Genomic DNA, 25,136 nt, shown 5'->3' on the forward strand with positions numbered 1-25,136 from the left:
GCTGGCACATGACCATTTTCAGAGCTTGTTTATACCTCTCCACTCCAGGCTGAGCCTGTAGATGTTCAGCCCTGCATCTCCTCAATGAAACAAAACCAAGCACAAGGGCTTCCTGGAACAGACATACCTTCCTTCACTTGCTCTGCAAACACCTTCACACGCAGTGTATGAAACCAGGTATTCAGAGCTACCTACTAACCTACTCAGAACAGAAAGACACCATTTCAGAAAGTGGTGAGCAGTTGTTCTCATGTAAAGAACAGTCCCTCCAAGAGTTTGAAGCCCTCACAGGTTTATTCTGCGCATTTCCCCTCTCTCACTCTTCACCCCTCAAGACACTTATTTTCTTTCTGCAATTTCGCTTCCTTGTCCACAGTGCGACCCACAGCTTTGTAAAAGGACACGGGATCCAAAGGAAGCAATGTGAACGGCGGGTAGTCCACAAGCACAGAAGCACTGCACGGGGTTTGACGTAAGGACTGACTGCAAACAGGAGTTAAACACAGGCTGGGAGGAAAGCATTGCACATACATTATGTGCAATTAATTACTTTACCTAAACTATTGCCATTTTACTTAGTTTTGTGTCCATACTCTTTTAGAGCTTCAAGAAAAGCTAAAGGGAGATGTGCTAGATGACCTAAAAAGTCTTTTTCATTTTTTTTCTATGAACTTAGACCTTAATAACTGACAGCCCTGGGTTTGAGACAGCTTAGCACTAACCTTTCCCTCTTGGTTTGCCAATCCCCTGAAGACAATTCTGATTTGTATCAAGGGCAAGAAGTTAGGAAAATTGAAGTGCATGGAACTGCTTCAACTAATAAAAAGAACATTTTGAAACATTACCTAATTGTTTAGTAATGTTTTTATGCATTGTCTAAATTTGGGCTTGGGAAGGACTTCAGTTTAACAGACATACGAGCAGATCCTAAATACTGAATGTACAGGCTTTTTAATGACATGGGGGTGTTTAGTTCTCTCTCACACACCCCCTTCTAAATAAAAGGAGAGCAAACAAACATTCAGAAAATGAAGCATCTATATAAATGAAGCAGTATAGAAGTTACTCCCAAATCCTGACATAAATATACAAAGACTTTTATATACTGACATTTCCATATATAGTATTCCTTTCTCTTTTTGTTAATCTAAATAAAATTTATCTTCTGCCACTCATTACAGAAACAATTTTCACTTATACTTTTTACCTATACTTCCAATAATTAATAAAGAAGAACTTTTAAAAGAATAACAGTCTTGTTTCTCTATAGTCAAGTGCAGCACTTCAGACATTGCTAAATTCTCTAGAATTCCTTTCACCTGAAAATTCATCATTTATAAAGAGGTAGCATGGATATGTGTTTTGCCAGTTATCAGGCCTAGCATAAAGGACACAGCCAGCATAAAGATGAACCAACAACCAAATTGTATTTGACACAAAATGGTCAGTACATGGGTGAGTGCTTGGGGTACAAACAAGTTAGTCAGATTATACATAACTGACATCAATCCCACTGACCCCAACAACGACACCGCACAACCAACAATGGGTGGAATAAATGGTGACATGCAGTCTCCCATAGAAGGGACAGGAGACAACCGAGTCAACAAGCCAAATACATAAGACCAAGGAAGCCACATGCTGAATCACTACACAGCTCGCATTTACAAAAGCCAGACCTGACTGGAGCCCAGTCCCAGAGAGGCAGGAGGTCCTTCCCCAACAGGGAACTCTGCACAGGGCATCCACCTCACAGACAGACACTGCCCCCTCCTGCAAGGGGTCCCAGCTTTTATCCCTCAGTGGGACACCTGACCTTGGGTTACTGAATGCAGACACCTGGGGCTCACTTACCCAATGGCTCTCCCTGCAAGGCCGGCTGCACCCTGGAGGGAAGCCTAAAGGCAAACTCACCCCCCCCTTTGGGAAGGGCTGTGGGAATCACCCTTATGTCAACCTTAATTTGGGGCTTGGGGTTGAAACCCCAGCATTTCAATATGAAATATGGCACTTTGGCTATCTCCAAGCATGAGTAAACTAATGTACAATTCTCTATCCTGTGAAAGTAGACCCAGTATACAGTGGCAAATTTTATGTAATAACCCAGAATGAAACTTTCAAGTTTTTTGTCCTTCTGCTTACATGTATGGCAATCCTGGGCAACTAACTTTGACCTTTCTCTTTAAGGGCTGATTATTTAGGACCTACAGAATGACCAGAATATCCTTTCCTCTCTGTAGGATAAAGATGTGTCAGGGATGAAAAGGGAATTTCACCATCCATCCAAAGTAATTTTTCCATTCCATTTTCTGAGCAACACCATAATTTATTTCCTTTTATTTCCCTCATTCCCAAAATCTAGTATGAAATCCTGCCTACCAATCTATCCTCTTAGAAGATTTAGATCAAACAGCCTTTGGAACCTGTCAGAATTGCCCTTGCACACATTAAAAGGAGAAAGCTACTAAACAAAGTAAAATTCTTATACATACAAATACCTGGAGTTTGAAAATGTATCTGCATTACTGCAAAACTGCTGATCAGGAGGCTGTTGGGTGGTCCTGAGCAAACATTCAGCTCAACTGTACAATGTGTTCCTCAATGACACTTAAGACAGCAATGGGCCACACATTTATAGGCTGCAAGATCAGTCCAATTTTATTTATTTATTTCAGAGAAAGAGAAAACATTTTCTTAGTAGAAGTGGTGCTGAGCCACAAAGTCTGCACCAAAAATCATTCTGAATCAGAACCTCCAATTATGCGTAAGTATAGTTGCAGACGTTTAGCTTTAGAGATCCTGGTTTTAATTTTTTAAAACTTATTATTTGTGGTCTGAGGAGAGGTGAGGTCAATTTGACTAAACACTTCCTGGGGACAGAAGTACTGGCAGGGAAGAGAGCTAGAGAATATTACAACCACAAGTGGATGAAGTAAAAACGTTTCCACTTCTAAAGGGATGTGGGTGTGTGCTTGTATCTAGGAGTATCCATCCTACACTCACAGGCATCTTTCCAACTTCTGAGATGAACCTGTAGATCCAACTCACCAAAGCAACAGCAAAAAGGGAGATGATGTTCCAACTTGGTGTTTAGGGTACTTCAACGGAAGACAGAAAGACATAGACCTTAAACCCTTGCACTAGCCACCTGGTTTCTGTGATGTGCTGGTCAGTTTAATAGCCCATATATTAACAGGAAAAAAATTTATAGTTTCTGTATTTACTCCCTGAAATGCAGTAATAATTAAAGAAAGCAACTAAGAGAAAACAGTGAAAAATCAATATGGTCTAGCACTATTTCACATTTAAATGGATTCTATACTGTTGCAGTATGTTATCTTTCAAAAAAATAAAGGTGCCTTAACTTACAATCACTTCCAGCTTTCCCTGGACATCATGCGACTTGATAACCCAATTGACAGACTTTTTACACTTGAGGATAAGTACGACATCTCTGACAAGTTTGGCGCCTGGTTGAGATGGTTTAATGTCAACGATTATATCCACCTGGAAAGCACTGTATGTGGAAAATAGAGAGAAAGTTAGACCAGAATGCCAGAAATTTTCAGCTATCAGCCTTCTTCCAATCCATCATGTTTCCACTGTCTGGCCAGCTGATTAAAATGCTGGAGTTTATCCCAGGCAACACAACATGTGCAAAACACATTGTTATTCCACATATTCTTAAATGATTTTGCATAACAATGGAAACAAATATTTTTTAAACAAATAATATTTTTGTCTCTTGTTTATAAGTGTGCTACTCATTTCAGCTATTTAGAGCAGGTTAGTTATATGACCAGCAGTTTGCTTTATAAAGTAAATAAAGTCTTCATATTTCACTTTGACAGTGCCTAAATATAACTGTTTCAGTTTCCTCTGGCTATAACCGTATTAAAACTCAAAATAATACCTTAAGAAAGCAAAAAGACAAATTAAGCAGGTTAATACCAAAAATATGCACAAATACTATATTGGGGAGTGTCTCTGCCTAGGCAGTTAAATTGTGGAAATTACTTTGCTTAGAATCTTGCATGTGTTGAGGAATTAAGCTGTGTATTCAGTTTCCAATACTTCTGGATATATACTTACTTTAAAAAGAAAAGAGAAGAAAACAGATGTCCAGCCTATTGCTTGCTGGAAAATAGATGAACACTATCCAGATTTTCAAGACCTTGGTAAAGTAAGTAGAGCAAATGGGTATGTACCCATCAATAACATCTCATCATGCAAACTATTAATTCAACAGAAAAACCTTTACTTCCATATGTCTTATGGGGCCATATGTCACAAGAACGTGCTCATCCCCAAGTAACAGGTTTCAACTAACATTCTGCAACGAGACTTAGTGTATCTAGGGAACTTCATTTCACCTCCTGCAGATTTACAGGTGCCCAGCTCAGCTTCTCTACATTTCTTTGAGGATATAAAATGTAAAGATAGCTGTGGATAATACATAAAACTAAAAACAAAGCAAGAGGAGTTTGTAATTACTTTTAGTAACAAAACATTTAAACATTTTGCAGTGTGATCATCTGAAAAACAAATTCCTATCATATTATCAGCCAAAATCAAAAGCCCAGAGATCTTGGAGACAGGGCTGTCACTGTGTGACAATGCAAGGGACTTATAATGACTTATAATTGATGGTAAAGAACAGCTCTGTTCAGGATGGGGCTGCAACTCACGCCACACAGGGGCAGATCATTTGGCCTTACCTACTCCACTTCCACTGCATCTCAGCACTTTCTTACTCACCCAAGGTTGGTAGGCTCTGGGTTCACTATCTTGCAATGAGATAAATACCTGTCTTGCAAAGACACCTCCTCCCACCTCTATCTCCCTGTGTGATTTCCTCACTAGGGATGGGATGCACTCAAATGTAACTGCATGAGGAGCACAACTGGACAATGCTAGATATCAAGTGTCTGCAATATGCAGACAGGATTTTATTTCTACCTTATCTGTGATGGAACTGTACTTTTCTTCTTGCAAAAAGGACAATCATCTAAGTTTCATAACAAATTTCTCTTCTAGCAGGCATCCTCAGCACTTATGAAGAGCTTTTCCAGGTATGACTACCTGAAGCAAACCTCATTCACATGCTCCCACTAACACCTAGGAGAGACCAGCCAAGGATTAATGTTTTAAATGTCTTACCTCCCAAAGGTACCTTTAACAATTTAGATAATCCTCATAAGTGTACATAGAGCTAAGCAATTTTTCCTAACCACTAGTTATAAACTTTTTTGGTCAGTAGACCACTGCCAACCTTTAACATTTCTTGCGATTATCAAACTCCCTCTTAAACTCAGCTGGAAACTTGACAGAAAATACTGTAATGATCCTTCAGACCAACTGTGGAACTATTAGCATGGACTGCAGATCACCTGTGACCTCTGGACCACTGCTTGGGAGCCATTGCCCTATGCCTTGCTGTCAGTCATCCCTACCTGTGACAGGTCAAGATTACTTTTAACCTCTCATCTCCTTGTACAGTGGTCCCATCTTAAATCCTGCCTGTCAGATGCTGCCCTAATTCATATTCCCTTATGCACCTTGTTCTTGGAAAAATTTGATTGAGCAAGAAGGGGGGCAGGATACAGTTCATAAAAACTGTGCTTTCCAGTCTTGTCCAGAAAAATCTTGGGATTGTGAAGCATTATCCAAAATCTTTACATACTGAAGAACTAATTTCTATTTAAGGCAAAGTACTAAGGTCCAAGCTCTACTTGTAAGGATGAAATAGTTACTTTCAATTTTCAAAAGACAGGTGAAATATCTAGCTGTGATTTCAAACAAATCGAGTCTATTTATATGATACTTTACCTGTATGGGTTAGAATTTGGAGTGATTAGTTCAATGATATGAACTTCTTTTTCTTGGACTAGGCTAGACATAAGGCACCCCTCTGCTGTTTTTGGTTGTAGGTATCCCGCAAGGTAATTTAAAGAGAGAAAATTCTTTTCTATGTTGCACGAGGGAGGAAAAACTTGATCTGGAGGGGGAAAAAAAAAAGCAAGTATATGCACCTTTACACTTAGATATCAGCTTACATGCACGTCTGTACTGCATCTACTTCAGTGAGGCACTATATTTTATGACAAAGGTTTTTAGGCTAAAAAATATATTATCTATCATAAGTACTTATGACAAATCAACATAATATTAAAAGGAAGAGCATTTGCAACAACACAGCACATCTCTGATGTAAAACATATACTTCTAAATTGAACATTTTCTATTTACAGATCTAAATATTAAAGAAAATACAAAGAGAAATCTAAAAACGATAGTGAAGCAAAATATGTGAACATTTTTCAAAATTAAATATATTTATTTTGTTCCTTGTACCTTAAAAAAAATATTTATTTCTTTTGAAATTAACTGCTAAAAAACTTTTGTGATTAATTCCTTCTCCCTTTAGAAAATGTTTTATTCTTGTTATGATAAACTTAAAAGATTTAAAAAGATCACAGAAAGTATTTTCCATTTCCTTACTCAATATATTTTCCTATATATTGTCTAGTCAGAGTCAGTGTTGTCTAGAAATATTGCAGTCCTCTTGTGCATGGAAAATCAAATATAGCAAGAAAAGTTTGAAATCAGTCGTTGCTATTAAGGAAGTCTGACCATAATATCCATAACTGAAATGAAGGAATTCTAGAGTACATATTCAGTGTCTCTTTTGGTTTTAACTGCCTGCTTGATCACAAGCATTAACTAGGGTACAACACAAAATATAAAAAATAGTCACTTGGTATGAAGTTTTCATGCACAACCTACATTGCTGTACCCCAAGAAGCAGGATTTCCATTGAAAAAGAGAAATGCATTGTATTTCTGAGGTAACTTTACATATGATTTGTTATAATACACAGAAGGACTAATTATCATGTTCAAAGACACAAAGTCCTGTAAGAATATAGTTCCAAATGGCTGGCTCTTTGACCTTTAGTTTACAAAGAAGGCTTTCCTATTAAGGTCAGGAGCAAGATAAAAAAAGAAAAAAAATCAAATATAATGCATTATGAATGCAAAACTCTTAAAAGCTGATCTGAGACCACTGTTAGCATTTGCTCCCTAAATTAGAGCTGAAATGTCACCCCTAAAGCACATTTCTGGGTGGTACACAACTTTTCAGGGAGACAGAGACTCCTGTGACCCTGGCCACTGCAGAAACAATTAGGGGAGTTTCTTCTCCGGATCTTACACAAAGTAGTCTTTGAATATTAACCTTGCTGTCTTCCCTACAGAATCTATGAAAGCTGTATGAGGCTGTAGCTATTCATACTTCCCAAGCCAAGCACTTCTCTAACATCTGGTATGTGCCCTGCCAGATTAGCCTTGAATGCAGCTGCAGTTCTGCCAGCTCCTCCCACAACAGCACAGAATGGAAAATGATCCCAAATGGTCTGTGCTGAGCTTGAATTTATATACACACACACAGAGATACTAGGTATTTGCTTCTCAGCTGCCACACAACACAATTCTAGCCATAAAATAGCAGCCTCGCTAGTTTGTGGATAATTACCACACGTGCTATTGTTTGCCATTGCAAAGAACTTGGTTCCTGCTCCTGGCACTGCCATTAAATGTCTCCGGAGCTCTCAGAAACTGCTGCTCTTGCCACCACCAGTGCAGAGGCTCCCCAGCCTGGGCCTCCACTCGATAGCGTGCTTTTCCTCTGTAGTAAATTTTAACTCTGTCGCTGGCTACTTGACATACACATTTACTCCCCTCCTTTACCAAAACATATTTACTCTCGTCCATTCTAGTTACCAAGATCTGGACTGGAACACAAAAGAAAGAAGGGATCCACTTCATCTTTCTTTATTCACTACACTTCTTTTCTTTCTTAAGTTTCAGAGCTGTCTACTTACTTTGGAAAGGGACTGCAGGTGTCTGCAATCAATTAAAAACCTTACTACACCAGCCAGCAAACAGTCAATTTACGGACCCTGTGCCTCTCTAATCTCCACAGACTCCGAGTATGGAATCAGAGAGGTTCGTCTGCAATGCCCTCAGTGGAGTGTCTCTGGCCAGGATGCCTGGCTGTTGTGGGGCACTGCTTGCCCCAGGAGTGAGAAGGCAGGCAGTGGAGCCACACGCAGCAGTCAGCAGCTGCCTTCTCCTTCAGCATGTGCCAGGCGGCTCGGATGGAGACGCTGGATTGCACACGGGGATCTGTAGTTTCTGAGGACAGCACCAGCAGTCACATTGCCATGTCCTTCACTATACAAATCAAAGCAATAACAAGAACCCCACTTCTTGTGCCCCCTTCCTCCGAACCCTCATTCTGGTCCCTGTGAGTTCTCACTGTGTTCACCATCCCTGAAGTATCTGATCAGCCCCTCTTTTGAATCAACGTGATTCAGATGCACTTGGCCCTGACCCAGTTCACTAGCTTGCTCAGCTGTCTTTCTTTTGCACCTTCAAAATTATTTCAGAGACCCGTGGTATCAGAAGCAGTTTTATTCTATGAAAGATCACCCTTCTTCAGATCTTTTTGTCCTCTGGCTTGCAATTTCTGCTTGCTACAGCTACAGCCTCTACTTCCGAAATGTTGCATGTTTCAGTTTCAGATATTTCTAACTTGAGTGAAGCTGAAATGTAGACAATTACATGAATACTGCCATTAGGTCTGTATTGGTCAAGTAGCAAGGAACTATTTCATATGACAACCTATAAATTATGAGTAATACTAGCTGTGATTCACAGACTGGCAGTTGAGGGTACTTGACTGAAGCTCTTGAGGAGTGTGAGTTTTGTATGAAAAGCCTGAAATGTCCATCAGTACACACTGTGGTTTGTGGAATTCAGTGATTCCATCATTCACTCTGCAGAGAAGCAGGCCAGGTCCACGTACCACGTGGTTTCCATAGAACTCCTCGCATGACTGCTGCAGTTCAAGAACTGACCCTCTCCCCACCCCTGAACACATGCATAACCCCCACACATACACACATATTCATTCTTCCGCCAAGAATTTAAAACAAAATCGAGTATGGTTACAGCTGAGCTAGTTTGTAGAAGCCTTCTCAGAAACTGTCTATTTTGGTTGCCTGCCAAGTTCCATTTTGTGTACCTACTCATAATAAAATTGTGCTTTAACACATTCTAGAGATGATGTAAAGCTCTCCTATTTAGCTGACTAGTTTGACTGGAGACATGCAAATCAAAAAACAAAATTTTATCTGTTTTTTGACATATCTAATTAAATGTTCATCTCTGCAATGCAGAGACCACTACTCCCATGTATACGTTCCAAGAGCACTTTAATAAGCTAATAAATACATTTCTGAATGATTTTCTGGCATTAAAATCCAAGACTGGTGCCAAGTAGAACAAAAATCATGCAGGGGGAATCCTGTACAAATTTGGCAGGATTTGGATAAAACCAACAGAGGCATGTTCCGATTTTGGGGGGCAAGCCTCATGCTTCAGGAAATCAAATGATCAGATACAGGTGGTTAGGAAAGAGTGTTTTCTCCACAGAATGTTTTTTGGGGGGGTTTTGTTGCCAACTAGTTCAGCTATGCACGAGTTTCTGTAGAAGTATTGCTGAAGTACTACTAAAATAGGTTGCTGGTGCTAGCAAATGCTGAGCCCACCAGTACTCGTTGGATGTTGATAAAATGTTTTATTGATTTCTACTTTTCTCATCACTGAGCTCCTTGAGACAATTAGTTTCAAAATATCTGGACTGCTAGCCACAATGCAAATCAGTTCCAGTTCCCTTTTACCAGACTTTATTCCTACTGCTTTTCGTTTAGCCTAAACCTGGATGTTTTCTCTAGCCCGAGCTTGGATGACATCTTCAGAGAAAGAAAAAAACAGTGAATTGCAGGCCCTTTGGCAAAGAACACTAAAATCTTAAAACATACCTGTGAAAAAGGAAATTTCACCCCCAATCATCCTGCACAATAGAGGAAAGGCTGCCCTCCCTGCAAAGTTCCCTCCACTAACAATATATTTTCCAGGAGATGAACTTGAATAGAGATAAGTGGGACATAAACCCTCCTGAACTGACTGCCTTGCCCAAGAATGGAGGGAAAAGAAGAGCTGTGGCTCTTGTGTTATCCACAGTTTATAACCAGCTCAGGTGGAATTTCCCTGAAGAAGACATGCTGTGTGACCGGCAGCCAGATAAAGGAAAGCATGAGCCAGGAGGTGCTACAGAGACTCATATTGTTAAGTTGTTCTGATACTGCTCAGCTGCAGAGCTATAGCCCAGACCCTCCCCTAATATGGGCCTCTGAAATCCCTGAGGAGATGGAGTTCTCTCCCACCTGCCCTAAGCCACCTGATGAATTTGGCATGCAGCTCACAGGGACAGGAAAGCTTTCTCCTTGGAATGAAAATACACAAGGACATCAGACTGAGGCAACTTATCTTGGTGAGGAAAGGAGTATTTCTTTGTCCAGAGTAGTCTGGATCCTTATACAAGCAAATACTGAAAAAAAACCCCAACCCTCAAGTCTTTCTAGATATTACCTGTACCTCAGGTTCTCCACTTCAGTCCTTTAGATAAAGACACCCAAACAATCACCATGAGTAGTTTATTCCTTTTAAAAGGTGAAGCTTTGACTCCTGTAAGATTCTGGTCAATTGCATTCACATTTCTGAGCATAAAATTATGGCACCAGAATCCATTAAAAGTTGCCTAAATCCAAGGTCTGGTCTTATTTCTCTGCCTCCCCCTTTCATATCACATCTCTTAGAAAATGAGAGGTATATTTAAATATTAAAATTAAAAAATGTGAAATAATACTACAGCAAGACTTATTCTCAGCATCTAGAAGCGTGTATCAATTCTGTTAGGTTTGTTCTGTTTTACCTTCTCCTACTTTAATATAGATGTTTCTTGATATTTTGAGCTCCGTGAAAGATGTTACTGCTCCATATTCCTTCTGGGCCCACTGTAGCAGATGTTCATTTTTCTCAGGGAAAAGCTTTTCTTCCGTCTCTGCTGACAAGGAGAAATTTCCCTTTTCAAACTGAACAACGGAACCTAAAGACACCTGATGGGAATAAAAACATATTTTCAATGTGGTACATTTATCTGCACAGACAAGTACCATGTCTAAGCAATGTAATCTGTCACTGCATCCACTGAAGGTGATTATGGCTTATTTCCAACAATGCTTAAACTTCACGTGTTTTAACATCTGCATAATGATTCCTTTTTCAGAGATGTTTTTAAAAAATGAACCACCCATCAGCCTGCCTAGGGTGCACATGGCAGCAGACTAACAGAGGGCTCTGAGCTCCTCTTGCAAATTGTACTGCTGCAGAAGTGGTACAACAGTGCTGCAAGGGGAGCTGAACTGTGGGGTAAGGGGAAGGCTAGAAGACAAGAGGAAAACTAAGACAGGAGAGAGTAAGATGGTCTGAGAAACTGAAGGGAGAGAAGGATGTGAAGCTCAATAAACTGGGAACCAGTGAAGTAAATCCCAATCAGAAAGAACACGAGCCTAAGCTCAGTGACAGATAAAGGCCAACAGAGAAACATAAAATGAGGAAAGAGAAAGGCTAAGAGAAAGGGAAGATATCTACTGTTGCTTTATTTACAGGAAGCATGGAAATGTTTTAGTCTAACACATAAAGCAGATGAGTTATCTTTAGAAAAATCCTTACAAATAGGCTATATTAACTTAGGTCTTGACTGGAAAAACTAAAATGTTCTTTAAAATAGTCAAGAATGGAAAAACAGTAAGTAGAAGTGTAATGGGTTCTGCGGGAAAGCCTAAAATTTTCAAATGCAAATTCATTGGAGTGGCAGTAGCATCATTCAAGAAAATAAGGCAGCGCAGGGTCAGACTCTCTTTCAGATTGGGACCTGCTTCAACTTGCATTGGTCTTGAGAGATAAGCAAGTCATTCCAGATTTACTGCAAAGCAAGATCATCCCAACAACAGCCTTTTGACTCTCCTGTCCCTGCTGAGGGATGTGGTCAACACTTCCAGAACATTTGTCAGCTCTCAAGAGCTGACTATAGCAAGTGGTGAAAGAAGAGCGTTCCTTCATCGGCCCAGCCTCAAGAGCCATCACCCATCCATACACACCACTGTATCCTCCTTTAAGGTGCTTGAGGACTGAGGCCTGCATGCCCTACCCAGGATGGTCCTTCCATGAATGCTTTCACTAAGATGTAAAACACGAAGTCAAGAATAACATGCGCTTGAGTGAGAAAGCTCAGCAAGATGAATAAGCTTTCAGGTTTGAATGCATCAGTGAAGATTTCTTCAGACATATTCCCTGTAGTATTGTGTAAGCAGTGCTTGCACAGATATAACACCCAGCCCCTACTTGCAGACTGCTGCAGTAGACAAGGCTTCATGAAAGAAGTAGCATCTTCTTGTGCTGCTCTCAGAGCAGCCCAGAAGTCTGAGTCACTCTGCTGCCCTCATCCCCCTTCCCTTTCGCTGTCTTTCTACTAACCCAGATTTCTTTAGTATAACAAAAGTATATTATTTTTCTCCAACTGAAAATCCAAAACTACTAATGATGATGATTGAGAGAGTAAAAAGTACATCTAACGGCAACCAACTATTACCTGCCCTGGAGCTATTGTTCCCAGCACTATTTCAGAATGTTGTATCTCAGTTTGTTTAGCACCTGAAAATATTTGTCAAAGTAGACACATAAATTACATCCTTTGGCACACGGAAAGAATTTCAAAGTTCTCCTCTGTGCTTCCAGCTATTACATTAGGATTTATTACACACATATCACATACTCTTCTCTAAGAGAAGGCCCATGTAATTCAGACTTCGGGTTGACCAGACTTGTCACAACAACCAGTTTAGGAATCCTTTTGCCAGAATAGTTTTTAAAGTTTAAACTAACATCTGTTTCAATTCTGAATGATCTTCCTTATTTGTTGTTTTTCATATGACTACACCATAAAACATTTCCTTTAAATGAAAAAAGTCTTTATTCAGTGTAACACAGAATACACCATATTCTCTCAATACTCTCATACTTCTTAAACAAGAAAGTAAACTCGGCCATTAGAGTAAATCCACTGCCCCCAAGTCTACAATACTAGGAAAGAGAGGGCAATAGTTGTCTTTAAAACATATTTAGCAAATAGCATTCACTTACTTTTACCACTTAGAAGCAGCCACACCATGGACTGATTTTATGGGGCATCTCTACAATGCTCCTAACACATTAAATTTTATAGCGTACAGAGTCTGGTAGGATGACACCGACACAGCACAAGTCAGGCCACGCAGGGACTGCATATAGCACACCTCTTAGCAATGCTGTCTGTTATATCTGAGGCATGTGGGACATCTTTATAGAGCTCTGGCCTAACTAGAAAAATCTCCTGTGCCTAAAAATTACAGGATATAATGACTTAAACAGTTATTATTTTGCACAGATAGTGAATAGATGTTGGCATTCCAGTCTCAGGAACAAATCTCGTTAACTACCTCAAAAATACTAGTTTATCCAATAAGAACAGTAGTTACTTTTCATTGACACTATTTCACAATGTTTCTGGTATTTTTTTATGGTCAGTGTCAGAGTAAAGAAGTATCAGTGCAACTTTTTAAGACATTTGAGGAAAGCATGAGATAAAATATTATTCCTTCTAAGTACTGACCAAAGAAATGCATTAGCTTGCAATAATGCATTTTCACTGTATTTTTCATTTGAAATATTTAAATATCTGCTAACACACAACAGCTTTCTTCCTCAGAATATGCTTGGTTTTCCATTTATTACTAATTAAAACTTGAAAACCGTCTGCATCATCCTGCGGCATGACAAACGTCTTCCTGAGAGACAGATCCTATCAATGAACCCCGAAGTTACTGAGTCCTACTAGGGAGGAACCGACAGACAGAAAGCAGAGCAACAAAAAAGTCTGGCACAAGCATCCTCACTAAATGATCATACAGAAAACATCTTTAAATAAACATGAAGCTTATCATAATTTATTTTTTTTAATCACATACTAAAGTCTATTTGAAATGCTGGTTCCACTACCAGTTTTTAGAAAGGAGTGCAGAGTTATGCTATGCCTGCCAATATTGGGATTTTTACTACACAGACCTAAGGCAAAGTTAAGTGAGCCAAGCACGTTATTTTTTCTGGAAAGAATTCAACAGACTCTTCCAAAAAAGGCAACCATCACTGTTTCAACACCTGCCTTGAACATTAACTACTTACTCCTCAGAACAAACCAAAAGTAGTAGTTCTCTCTAACGTACTTAGGATAAGCCAGAGCATTAAAACCAGAAAATACTTTAAATATTTGGGAATATATCAACAATTTTTATCTGAGCACTCATTACACAGCCGATTGGGATATTAAGAAACTGCTGCCACATGCACTTTTATCTCCTCACTTCATCTCCTTCAGTGGTTACTTTCAGAGGTTGCAGAGTGGAAAAAGTGCCCCAGCTCTATTTCTTCCTGTCCTTGTGAGGACATTAAAAGTGACTGCACCAGAAACACCCTCTGCTGCTGAGTTCACCTATGTACCTTGTCACATTTCTGAGGCTAAATGAGGAAACTTCCAAGCTTGACATGGAAAATCAGTGTGCAAGACAAAAAGATACTGGCCATGGCCACTAACTACAGCACTGACTGCAGTTCAAAGGGCTCCTCTGCAGTCAGAGAAAACGAGGATCCAGTACAGTATTTTGAAAATCTGCTACCAAAACTTGAGTATTCATTCTATTGAAGAACAAAACATGTTCAGGAACATAGCTTGATTACACACACCACTACCCCATTGATCATTGGGGAAAATAGGGACTGTGATTCTTTGCACTGTACAGAGGCAGGGAAACATATAATCCTCATACTAGAAAAAAAAAAAAAAAAAAAAAAAAAAGGTGCCTTTATATGTCCCTTAAGAAAATTTTCCAATCTTACAAAAACTGCCATTGCAAAGCTGCCACAGTAGTTCAGGACACCAGCTACCTGGCAGAAGTGCCAATTGGTGCAAGTTACTATTCCCCAGAAGGAACAACTCTCAGAACCAACCCTGAGTCGTACCAAATATATACACTGGTGACCATGAACACTGCACATACTCAAAATAGTATCTTCTGTTTCTTATTTTACCTATTTCCTTCTCTCCTTTTAAATGTTTATTGCTTTTTTTTTTTTTCCTTTGAACCTGATCCAAGGGGAATATTTACTTTATTTGCTTTATAACATTTTAAGTATTTAACGTAGTTATAATTCAGAACTTCCAAGTAGGAAGCAAGTTCATAATTCAGCCTTGGGAGGTAGGCACCTTTGGGAGATGACTCAGAATACAAAGTTAGGTGTCCACAGCTACACAGCATGAACCAATCCCTCACCTCACAGCAACAGCTACACCACTACCCACCAAGGTTCCTCAAGCACAAGTGACCAGCAAAGCCACCCATAAAGCCAAGACTAAGGCAAATATACTAGCAGTCAAAAAACATCACATCATGCTTCATATTTTTATCTGAGCTATACAGCATCAGATCTGTGGTGGAACATGTAGGAGAGAAATCAATCTGCTCAGAATAAAATTCAAAAACCTGAACCAACTTTCAAAGCAGCCCACATGGGATTCAGACTCAGATGGTGTTTTTTGATAATGTACTTTGATGTGCTTTGCCCCTTACAGAGGAAAGGTAAAGCCATGGATGGAGAAATATCAAGTATTTGGAAACTAAAAATGATCTCGTTTGTTGTTCATAAATCCACATGCAACATACAGTAATCACCAACAGAACAATTCTCTTTAATAAGTGACTAAGAAACACGCTGCTTTTGAAATGACATGCAGCATCTGTGAATCACATATTAGCTTTGCATAGTCCTTACCAGTCACAGAGGTGTGATGCTATCAGGCAGTAGTAAAATTTTTCATTTTCGGTTTAGTGTTCTCAAGACCACTTACAGTCATAAAATTCCACTTCCAGTTTTCACATTTTTAAAAATAAACATATAAAAAAGAGGCAGCATTATCTTAATTACATTTTAAAATTTAATTCTACTTCCTAGGAGGTGCTCAGTTTGTCAGCTACCAAAGATCTTGATAGGAATTAAGGCTGATGAACACTTTCTTGGAATGAAATGCAAATCTTGTGGAATCAGACTCTTGCACATCTTTACGGATCTAGAGAGAAGATCCAGGATTTTCCATAAAAGCTGAAACTGTGTCAAAGCAAGTGCAACTTGCAAAACCCCCACGGAACAGTTACTAGAATGATAAAAAGGAAACAAACAAACAAACAAACAAAATCCATGTAAAGGAGAAATCTGTTCCCAAAGTTTAGGGCTCAGTAATCACACACAGGCAAATGTCCACTCATTTCACATTAATCTAACAAAATCTTAATAGACTCAATGTAACATCTGTTTGATCTGAACAAAATAAAGTAGCAGAAGCTTTTCCAGGGATTCTGTTTCAAGTTAGATTCAATTTAGTGGAAGAAGAGAAGGGGAGAGTTAAAGCATAATCTATGCAACTGCAGCTATAGTTTCCACTGGAATTGATGACTCAGTAACACAACCTGTTGTGATTTATTATCTCCACGTCACTAACACCAGTAGTCTGCCAAAATGAACTGCCTGCTTCTGTAAACTTCCACTAGTTAAAGCCCTGTTTACCAAAGCAAGCAAGGAAGGGAAGGAGCTGTGACCATACAGAAGAGAAAAGACCATCCCAGACACCTGTTCCAGGCCTTTCAGCCTCCTGCAAGATGGGTCTGGGAACACACCTCAACCACTAAAATGCCAGAATGTTGTTCTTTCCTTACTTTTGAAGCCCAGTTTAACTTAAAGCTCAAGTCTTTCTAACTATCAGCCTCCTTTGCTCTGAAAGTGATGGGTCTAGGCTCCTCGAGGGACCATGAGAAAGAACAGCAGTCAGGATCAGTCAGTGGCAGCAAAGAGAAAGACCAGCATAAGATCCAAGCAGCAACAGCATCCAGATCTGGCCCATCCACCCACCTAACACAAAGTTTTGGTTAGAGTCGTGACCCATGAAGACAGCCCACTCTCAAAGCCGAAATACCAAGCAATACAGCCTGAGTTTTGAAGGATGGCTTAAATCACCTGGGACAGGAGAAGATCTAGTATGAACTATGTGATACTCTTAGCAAACAAGGCTCCAAAAAAGCACAGGACTTGAAAGTCCCATGAAAGGAGAAACTAAGGCACATGGACCTGCTGTGCTTCCTCTGAAACTTACTGGCAAGTTGGTATTTTTGAAATACTTCTGCCCAAACCAGAGTGCTTACAGTGAAAGCAGAGGACACCTATGCATAAAATTTCCCTATTTTTGGACATCACACTACCACATATAGACATTTTTAACATACACTGCATATTTGCTTCATGTACTATATCTTGCTTCTTAAGCCAGAAATATCACTTCTCTTCTGTAACACCTTCCTGAAGCAAGCTTTGAATGAAAAATAACCCCACCCAACCCTAGATATTTAAAGATGCCTTACTAGGGTTATTGTACTCCTTTTACTGAATGCAGACAATGCACCACTTCAAACATGTAATTACCACCCTGTCATTTTCTGCCATCCTTACTTCTGACAAATCCTTCCACTCTACTGCCAAGAATGTAAGAACAAGCACCATACATGGCTTAAGGTCCCCCTGATATTTCTGGGAGAAAACCAGTTATATAGACTTTAGAAAACTGGGATTTTGCAGGGTGTTGAATCAGGCCATGAGATAGTCTCAAGGGAAATTTACTATTGTCAAAAGCATAACAATAATTACTATTTACTAAATACTGCTTTTAATCAGACACTTAATGTTATTTTCACATTCTTTCAAAAGGCAAGGAAATGGTGTGGGGAGGGAAAGGGGGAACATGAACTCTGCCAAGTGGAAAAGGGCAACTACAGGATTATTTCCAGCTCCTGAGTAGAACGATGAAGATTTAAAAAAAAAAAAATAAAAAAATCCACCAATTCTATAAAAATGTAAACGTCCTTTTAAATTCCTCTTCACACTGTTACACAACACTGAAAATCTACTGCTTTTACTTTGAATAGTGAAAGGTTACTACTTACACCAAATCTATCAGTAGTCATGCATTTCCTATCCTTCCTCACTCTTCTTCTAGCAGAGCACTCTGTTCACATCTGGGTCTGTTTAACCAGTGATTGGAAATTTAGCCTCCTGATTTCCCGTTAAATACTAGGCACAGGAAAACAAATATCACTTGTTTTTCAGTGAGTTTTGTCATTCATCCAAAATCTAGTGCAAACCATAGAACAGCCTGTGGTTTGGTGGCAGAGACCCAAAATATGTGAACCATATTTTCATGAAGTGAAAGGAATAAACCAGCTATTAGCTGAAGTAATAAGAACATGGCTTATTTCTTCTTAGAAATACAGCAATGACTAATAATTAAACTCTTCATTCTATCACTTACTCTTCTTTAAAGCTTTTCTTTTTTCTTTTCAAATCTCAAGCCAAGAGCATGTGATTTGGTTTTGTATTTATCATTACTGCTGTTGCTTCCTGTATTTTACAAACTTAACACACACATTCAGTCCTATTAAATGGGTTCTTGTGAGTAAGGTTATTTGCTTGCATAAGTGCTTTCTCATCCATAATTCTTACTCATTCAATCGCCTGAACTCAGAGAGAGCGCTGAAGCATCACATCTTAAATTATATATTATATAAAATCACACATGTAGATATTTAAGGGTTTTTCTAATCTATTCTAACAGGAAATCACAAAGGATTGGGTCCCTTCTTGCACTGATTTAATTCTCACTCCTTTACTTGCCCAGTAAAGACATTCTTAGGCTATAAAAGCAATTGAGAAAGCTACCAAATCTAAAGAAAAAATTAACTTGCTGAGTAGCGCCTATAAAACTCTTTCTGGGCAGTTCCATAAAACTTCTGGTTTTCTGCCAAGACATGTTCACAATAAATTGCTTTTAGGGAAGGAGAGAAATAATGACTTGATGGAAAGGGAGGAAATTATTTTGTTATATGAAAATTATTTTGTTATGTGAAAAGAGTGGTGTGGTGGGAGAGGTCTGGTAAGGTTTTTCTCCAAGATTGACCTGCAACAAGATCACAGGCAAAAGCATTTTCTACAGGTGTTGCCTATCTTATGAAGATTTGCAATCTGTCACAATCTAACCAGCCTAAACACAGTGAAGATGTCCTTCAACTTCCTTTCCTACTCCCCCTTTACAATATAATTTTGGCATTTATTTCCTGCTGAGGAAAAAAAAAAAATAGCGCAAATGATGAGTATTTCCCTTGCTAAACTGAGCAGACCTTCCCACCCATGCACTTCTGCTTTTCTGAATGATGAGAGGGCTGATGGTCCAGCCCAGAAACACCTGAACAGAAAATGCCCATTCCCACACTCTTGTATTTTTGTGACATGTAAAAATATCCAATCAGACTAATATGACTAGATATACCAGTAAACAAAGTGGTGATTTACAATTAATTGTGTCAGGCAGAGTTCATGCACTAACGCATTTCAGGTATTTTCAGATTGAAATTAGATGATACTTATAGTTATTTTTTTAATACGATGAGAATAAACTCAAGACTTACTTTACTAAAATCACAATAATTTTCCCAGCACCACCCATCAAGAGTTATATAACTTATGCAGAGCCTGAAAATAACCCTGTCTATGCCAAATGTATTGTTAACACTGAACTACGTAGTCACCATATATTCACTTTTCTGGAACACACACAGAAATTTATGTCAGGTTTTTTATCAAGATGCCAAAATTTTCTCTTAAGACTGTTCACTAGTGTTCTCTCTGGTTTATAAACGGGGAAAGATGTTCCAAGAAGCAAAATGACAGTACAATAAGGCAATAGACTAGTAAAGAATAATTCCCTTTAGCACCATTGCCCCATCTCAGATGGCTTCCTCCAAAGTACTGTCACTCCATAAGCATCACCATTCAATGCCATAGGTTCAGAAAAAAGTCGTCAAAACATGACATTTAAAAAAAATCCTGATGCCAACAGAATATAACTTTTGGTTTGGGTGGGGCATGCTATTTAATTTTAATGATAATTTATTCCCCTGTGAGGTTTAGCCACCAGTAAATATTTTGTGAAAATGAGACTGTGAGCTGCTTCCATGAAGATAAAGCATGTGACAAGTCACTGTGCTGAGTGAAGCTATGTGCATCACATGATAAAAATAAGTGCAAAACCACACATATACACCAAATTCACATTTTTATACTGAAAAATGTTTACCAAGGTATTTTGTGCTTCCTTCTATACTATAACCATACACCCAAAGGCTGAATTTTCTCCCCCATTCATTTTAAACTTCTTCCTAATGGAGGATCAGGCCCAAGGTAAAAATCCAAGCTTGAACAATATGATAAGAAGTTAAACTCCAGCCCAACTCTGTAGTATGGTATTTTCCTGGTCTTTTGAATATGTGCTGACACAAGCTTTAAACTTTTCATCCTTTCCTTTAAATAAAGCCATCTGGGGCAGCTTAGCTTTAGTGGAAACTCAAACAATGAATTCACAGAGCAAAGGTAGCAGACCATCTTCCTAATGAGGACACAGAGAACACACAACCCTAACTCTATCCTCTGTACCAACATAAACATCACTTAAACTCAGTGTACCTTAGTTTCTCCATCTGTACAATGGTACTAACAACATTTTACAGAGTGCTCCGATTCACTATCTGCTCCTGGAGTTATCCTCTCTGTTAGAAATAACCTTGGATCTTCTAATACAATTAATTTGTATTATTTATTTATTTATTTATTTATTCAAAACATACCTCCCTGTAACAGTTTAAGAACTTTAGTATTACGTTTTACAGGGAAAAAATATTAGCTAGTAATAAAACCAAATAAACAGCTAGGACTTCACTAATGGTAACATGACCCTTTAACTACAAACTTTGACCTGGCTCTAGAGGTGTTGTCTCTATCAAGCAATAAGTCCCAGAAGTTGCCATTTAAACTTCTTTACACGACTTACATTTCTAACTAGGGATCAATCAATAAATCAGTGCAATTCATACTTTACATAAGATATATTAATAGAATTGTGAATGAATGTATTGTATGAAAAGTCTGAAAGAGAAGCTGGAAAGTCAATGATTATCCTCAACGAGGCTTCCATAGAGACAGACACAATAGTTATGACACTCCTATGGTATGCAGGACACAGATTTCTGCTTTGAGCATAGAATTCATGGGCATTAAAAAAGGTTTTTAAAATTTGAAATATTTTATGATTCAAAATACTCTGGTTTTTGGCTTGGCTATACATTTAAGGAAAATGAACAAGACAGAGCTGCAGCAGTGCAGCAGTACATGGATAAGCCAAATATTTTCAAACAAGGGCCAAGGAAGTGAGGTCTGCACTTCATAGCCCTTGGAGCTGCCATTTACACTCCTAGGCTCAAATCTCTGAAACTTACTGAAGGCTCTGGCAAGGTGGCAGGGAGCCTCTCTGCTACTAGAGTAGAAGCAGTATGTCCACCTGCCCCACAACAAGAACCCTTGATTCTGCAAAAGGGCAGGGTCTTCTAGACCAGAGGCAGTCCCAGGGCTTGCAGACTTACATGGCCCAACACAGGCAAACAGCTCTGCTGCAAAACTAGAGCCCCTTGGTTTCTTTTTGGCACAGCCCACAGCTGCTGCTTCCTCAGCCTTTCCCATGTTTTCTGTGCTGCCTGATTCCGTGCTCTTTTCTTCAGAAAGATTTTGGGAAAACAATGCATTTGTCCTTGTGAGCATAGAAGAACTGTGGAAAAGCAATGGATGATCACCAGGGTTTAAGTTGTTCAGCCTGTAACCTCATGGCCTATCATCCCAAGCAACAAACTGGTGCAGGAAAAGTGGTAAAGCTGATGGGCCCCTGATAAGTGATTGAAGTTAGCTTATGTTCATAGCAAAAACATTGCCTTCGAGGGAGAACACAGAGAATGAAGAGCTGGAATGAGAGGGACTTCAGGGACTAAACTGGGGGAGATAATGGTGGATTGCTACTCTGGCATTTTTTGCTCTGCAATCTCATTCCTCAAGGTCTTTTCTGCAAAGACAAATAGAAACCTTAACATGGCGGAAGGAAAAATACATAAATTATATGGCACTTGAAGAGATCCCAAATTGTCATGCAGAACTATTCAGATGTTTAAACATGATTAAGGATGGGTCAACACCGAGAGCCATTTCACTCCTTGCAACAGAAAGGTGAGCTCTTGTATGCGCACCGCTTGTGGGGAGCAGTGTTATTCCAGTGCCACGGGTGCATGCTGGGAGGATGGTGTGAGGCACCACAACTTTCAGCCCTTACCATGGCCAGCAGAGCCTAAGTGGCTGGAGTACTGAGAGGAAGCATTTGAGTCCCATCAACAGAGAACCAAACCTCTAGTGTCTGCCAGGTACTCCTGCCCCGCTTGAGAGACAGCCCACCCCTTCCTGCAGCATCAGTAGCCAGGTTTACTGTGGCTGATCCTGAGGTCAGACATCATCTTGTTTGGAACAAATTGTGAGTGCTGCTGATGATGTTTTCAAGCCTGTTTTTGTAACTACAAGAGCTTCAAACAGTTTTCTGAAGCAAACACTTAGCTAATGGTACGGTTTTGGCAGCTGAGGCTTTAGGCACATTCCAGTTGTTCCTATGCCTTAATGCAGCCTGCTGAAGCCCCGCTGAGGCAAACCATGAAAGCAGAGCAGTCTGAACACCGGGGCAGTCTGCTGAGCAGAAATGGATGGCTCTCAGCAGGGCTCCTCCTGACTGGCAGAGGCAAGGCAAGGGGAGAGGGAAGATCCTGGAGGAGGAAGCAGAAAGGGAAAGAGATAGCTGAACACAAACTAACTGATATGAAGTGGGAGTGATGATGTAGTAATTGTAGAAGGAAATCAAAAATAAACTGAAAGTAGGTCCAAGACTTGATTAACTGATGAAAACTGCTGTTTCTTTTGGCCAGGAGAGGAGTGAGGACTGTTATCATACTGTTGTTTATCGTCTTGTTCCTCAGTCATTTTCTAAGTGTACCTGAACTTTACTGGTTGCGTTAAGGACCTATACCAGGTATGGTCAACAAGAAGATATCAAGAGCCTCTAACTGTAATAAGAAAATCTAAGATTGTGAATACCTTAGAACACAAACAAGTCCACGTTCTTTGCACCAATCAGTAACATGCTGTACTGGAAACAGAAAGGAGTCCTTCAAAGTTCAAAATATCAAGGGTACTCCTACTCTTGTACCCTGATGACAGGAGAAAGAAAAACAATCCCAGAAAGCTTTTGGTGTCCAGCAAGTGATAGGTCTCTTGGTGCGCTTAACAGTGTCACCACTATATCAGGTCAACTGAGAGAGCAGTGTCCTTTCCCAGTGTGCTAATACAGCAGCAGTGTCCATCTTTCCCTCCTGCTGATGCACAGTGACACCATTAAGTTCCTATCAGGTACTGCAGAAACATTCTTGCTTACCACTGTCAGCTGTGCTGGAGGAGCAAAAATTAAACCCTATAAGGATACAGCTAAAAATAATCAGGTTTAGTTCTGCAATTAGAGTTGAATATAGTAAAATCTGCAACTTTAATAAAGACAACTCATGATTAGACATGATGTCACACATTAAAAATTTAATCCAAACAACTTGTCTGTTTCACTACAAATAGCAAACTTGAATGTCCTGGCAAACTGTAAGGACATGATTTACAAATACTAGGTAATATTTGGATCCTACATTATAAGCAGTGCTCCAGCCTTTCTGAGAAATAAAAATGACTTCATTCTGGGTTTAGCTCAGTCATTTCAATAGACCAGCTTCATCAGAGACATAAACTGTAATTGTACATGTTGAGCTCAATACATACAGATTTTCGGTCTGGTCACAGACCACACAACTAGCGTCCACCCATAATACTTCTCATTGCTTTAAGGCTTTTTGCATTATGATGCTATTAAACTTCTAATCAGGACTGGCAATCTGTTATAACCTCACTGCTTTTGAACTGGAATGGCTGCTCGTGTTAATAACTACATGATATGCAGATTCTGAAAAAGCAGTTTGGCTTTCTTTTCCTTGAATTCATATAACAAGTAATTGGGTACTTTTCCCAAACTGCTCTGCCCTACCACCTTAACTGTTCCCCAGAGCCCTACACCGAAACTTGACCTCCTGTTAACTTGGGTTTTTTTAATGTATGTTTGAAAACTTTCCAAATGAATGCCATTAACTCTATGTCTTGTGCGACAAGTAGCTATGATATAGAGCAGGTCAGAGGACTGTGCATACTTACAAAGAAAACTCTTCGGATTCCAGGTGCCAGTCTTTCTGTTTTCAGCTTCCAGACCAGGGGCAAAGGAGAGTTGAGAAGAAACACCAGAGGCTTCTGGTGAATATGCACTGATGAAATTGGATTCAAATGTAATGTGACCTACAGAGAAACACAGAAATACATTAATACTTCCTTATAAGTTTCAAAACCAAAGTGAAATCTGAAAATGAATCAAAGATAATTTTATATTATGTTTATATTTATATCATGGCTTTCAGCATTCAGACATCTTGACTTGTTTATAGACTAATCTACTTCCAAAATAAAATCAGTCAACAGAGAACAGATAATACAAAGAATGAAATAGTTAACATTTGTGCTCTATGCTTGCAAAGCACTGCTAAAGTGTTTAAGAAAACCTTGGCAAATGCTGATGAAAAATAGCTTATGCAAAAGGTCAAGCCACTAAGCTGAGAGTTGGAGAACAAGGAGATAAAAAGAATTGCAAAGCAAACTCCAATTTCTGGTTTCTAGATGGTAGCCTACAAAGCTGGCTTAAGAGTACAAATCTCATCTGTTGTTGCTATTAGGGCATAAATCTAACCTGCAAAACAAATAAAACTAAACAAACAAAAAACAGGAGGAACAAATCCAGAAACACAAGCAAGCACCGCACTAGTTTATGGAAGGAATTCCAACAGAATTTTAACGTACACTAGGGAAGGAAAATGCCTGTCTTCAGGGACTAGAAGGATACGTGGGGAAAATGATCCTAGGAAAGTAGACATCACAAAAGTGAGGCAACCTGTTAAAGGTGATTTTTAAATAACCAGGTTGTGGTTGCTGGAAGTCCCTCCTGCCCAGCTCCTTGTATCCCAGTGCTGTCCTTCTAGA

The 25,136-nt window shown here is 39.3% G+C and overlaps 1 protein-coding gene across 2 annotated transcripts in view; it reads right to left on the reverse strand.

Moving 5' to 3' along the window:
- Positions 1–25,136, reverse strand: part of TGFBR3 (transforming growth factor beta receptor 3) — a 127,469-nt gene that overhangs the window by 23,190 nt on the left and 79,143 nt on the right. For both annotated transcript variants that reach the window (XM_026854089.1, XM_026854088.1), the window contains exons 4-7: positions 24,264–24,401; positions 10,840–11,023; positions 5,830–5,998; positions 3,370–3,517 (exon numbers count right to left, since the gene is read on the reverse strand). In XM_026854089.1, coding sequence (XP_026709890.1) covers positions 3,370–3,517; positions 5,830–5,998; positions 10,840–11,023; positions 24,264–24,401 — 639 coding nt within the window. The remainder of the gene's footprint in view (positions 1–3,369; positions 3,518–5,829; positions 5,999–10,839; positions 11,024–24,263; positions 24,402–25,136) is intronic.

Source organism: Athene cunicularia, assembly GCF_003259725.1.
Source record: "Athene cunicularia isolate RWA chromosome 8 unlocalized genomic scaffold, athCun1 chr8_part1, whole genome shotgun sequence".
In the NCBI taxonomy this organism is placed as follows: Eukaryota; Metazoa; Chordata; class Aves; order Strigiformes; family Strigidae; genus Athene; species Athene cunicularia.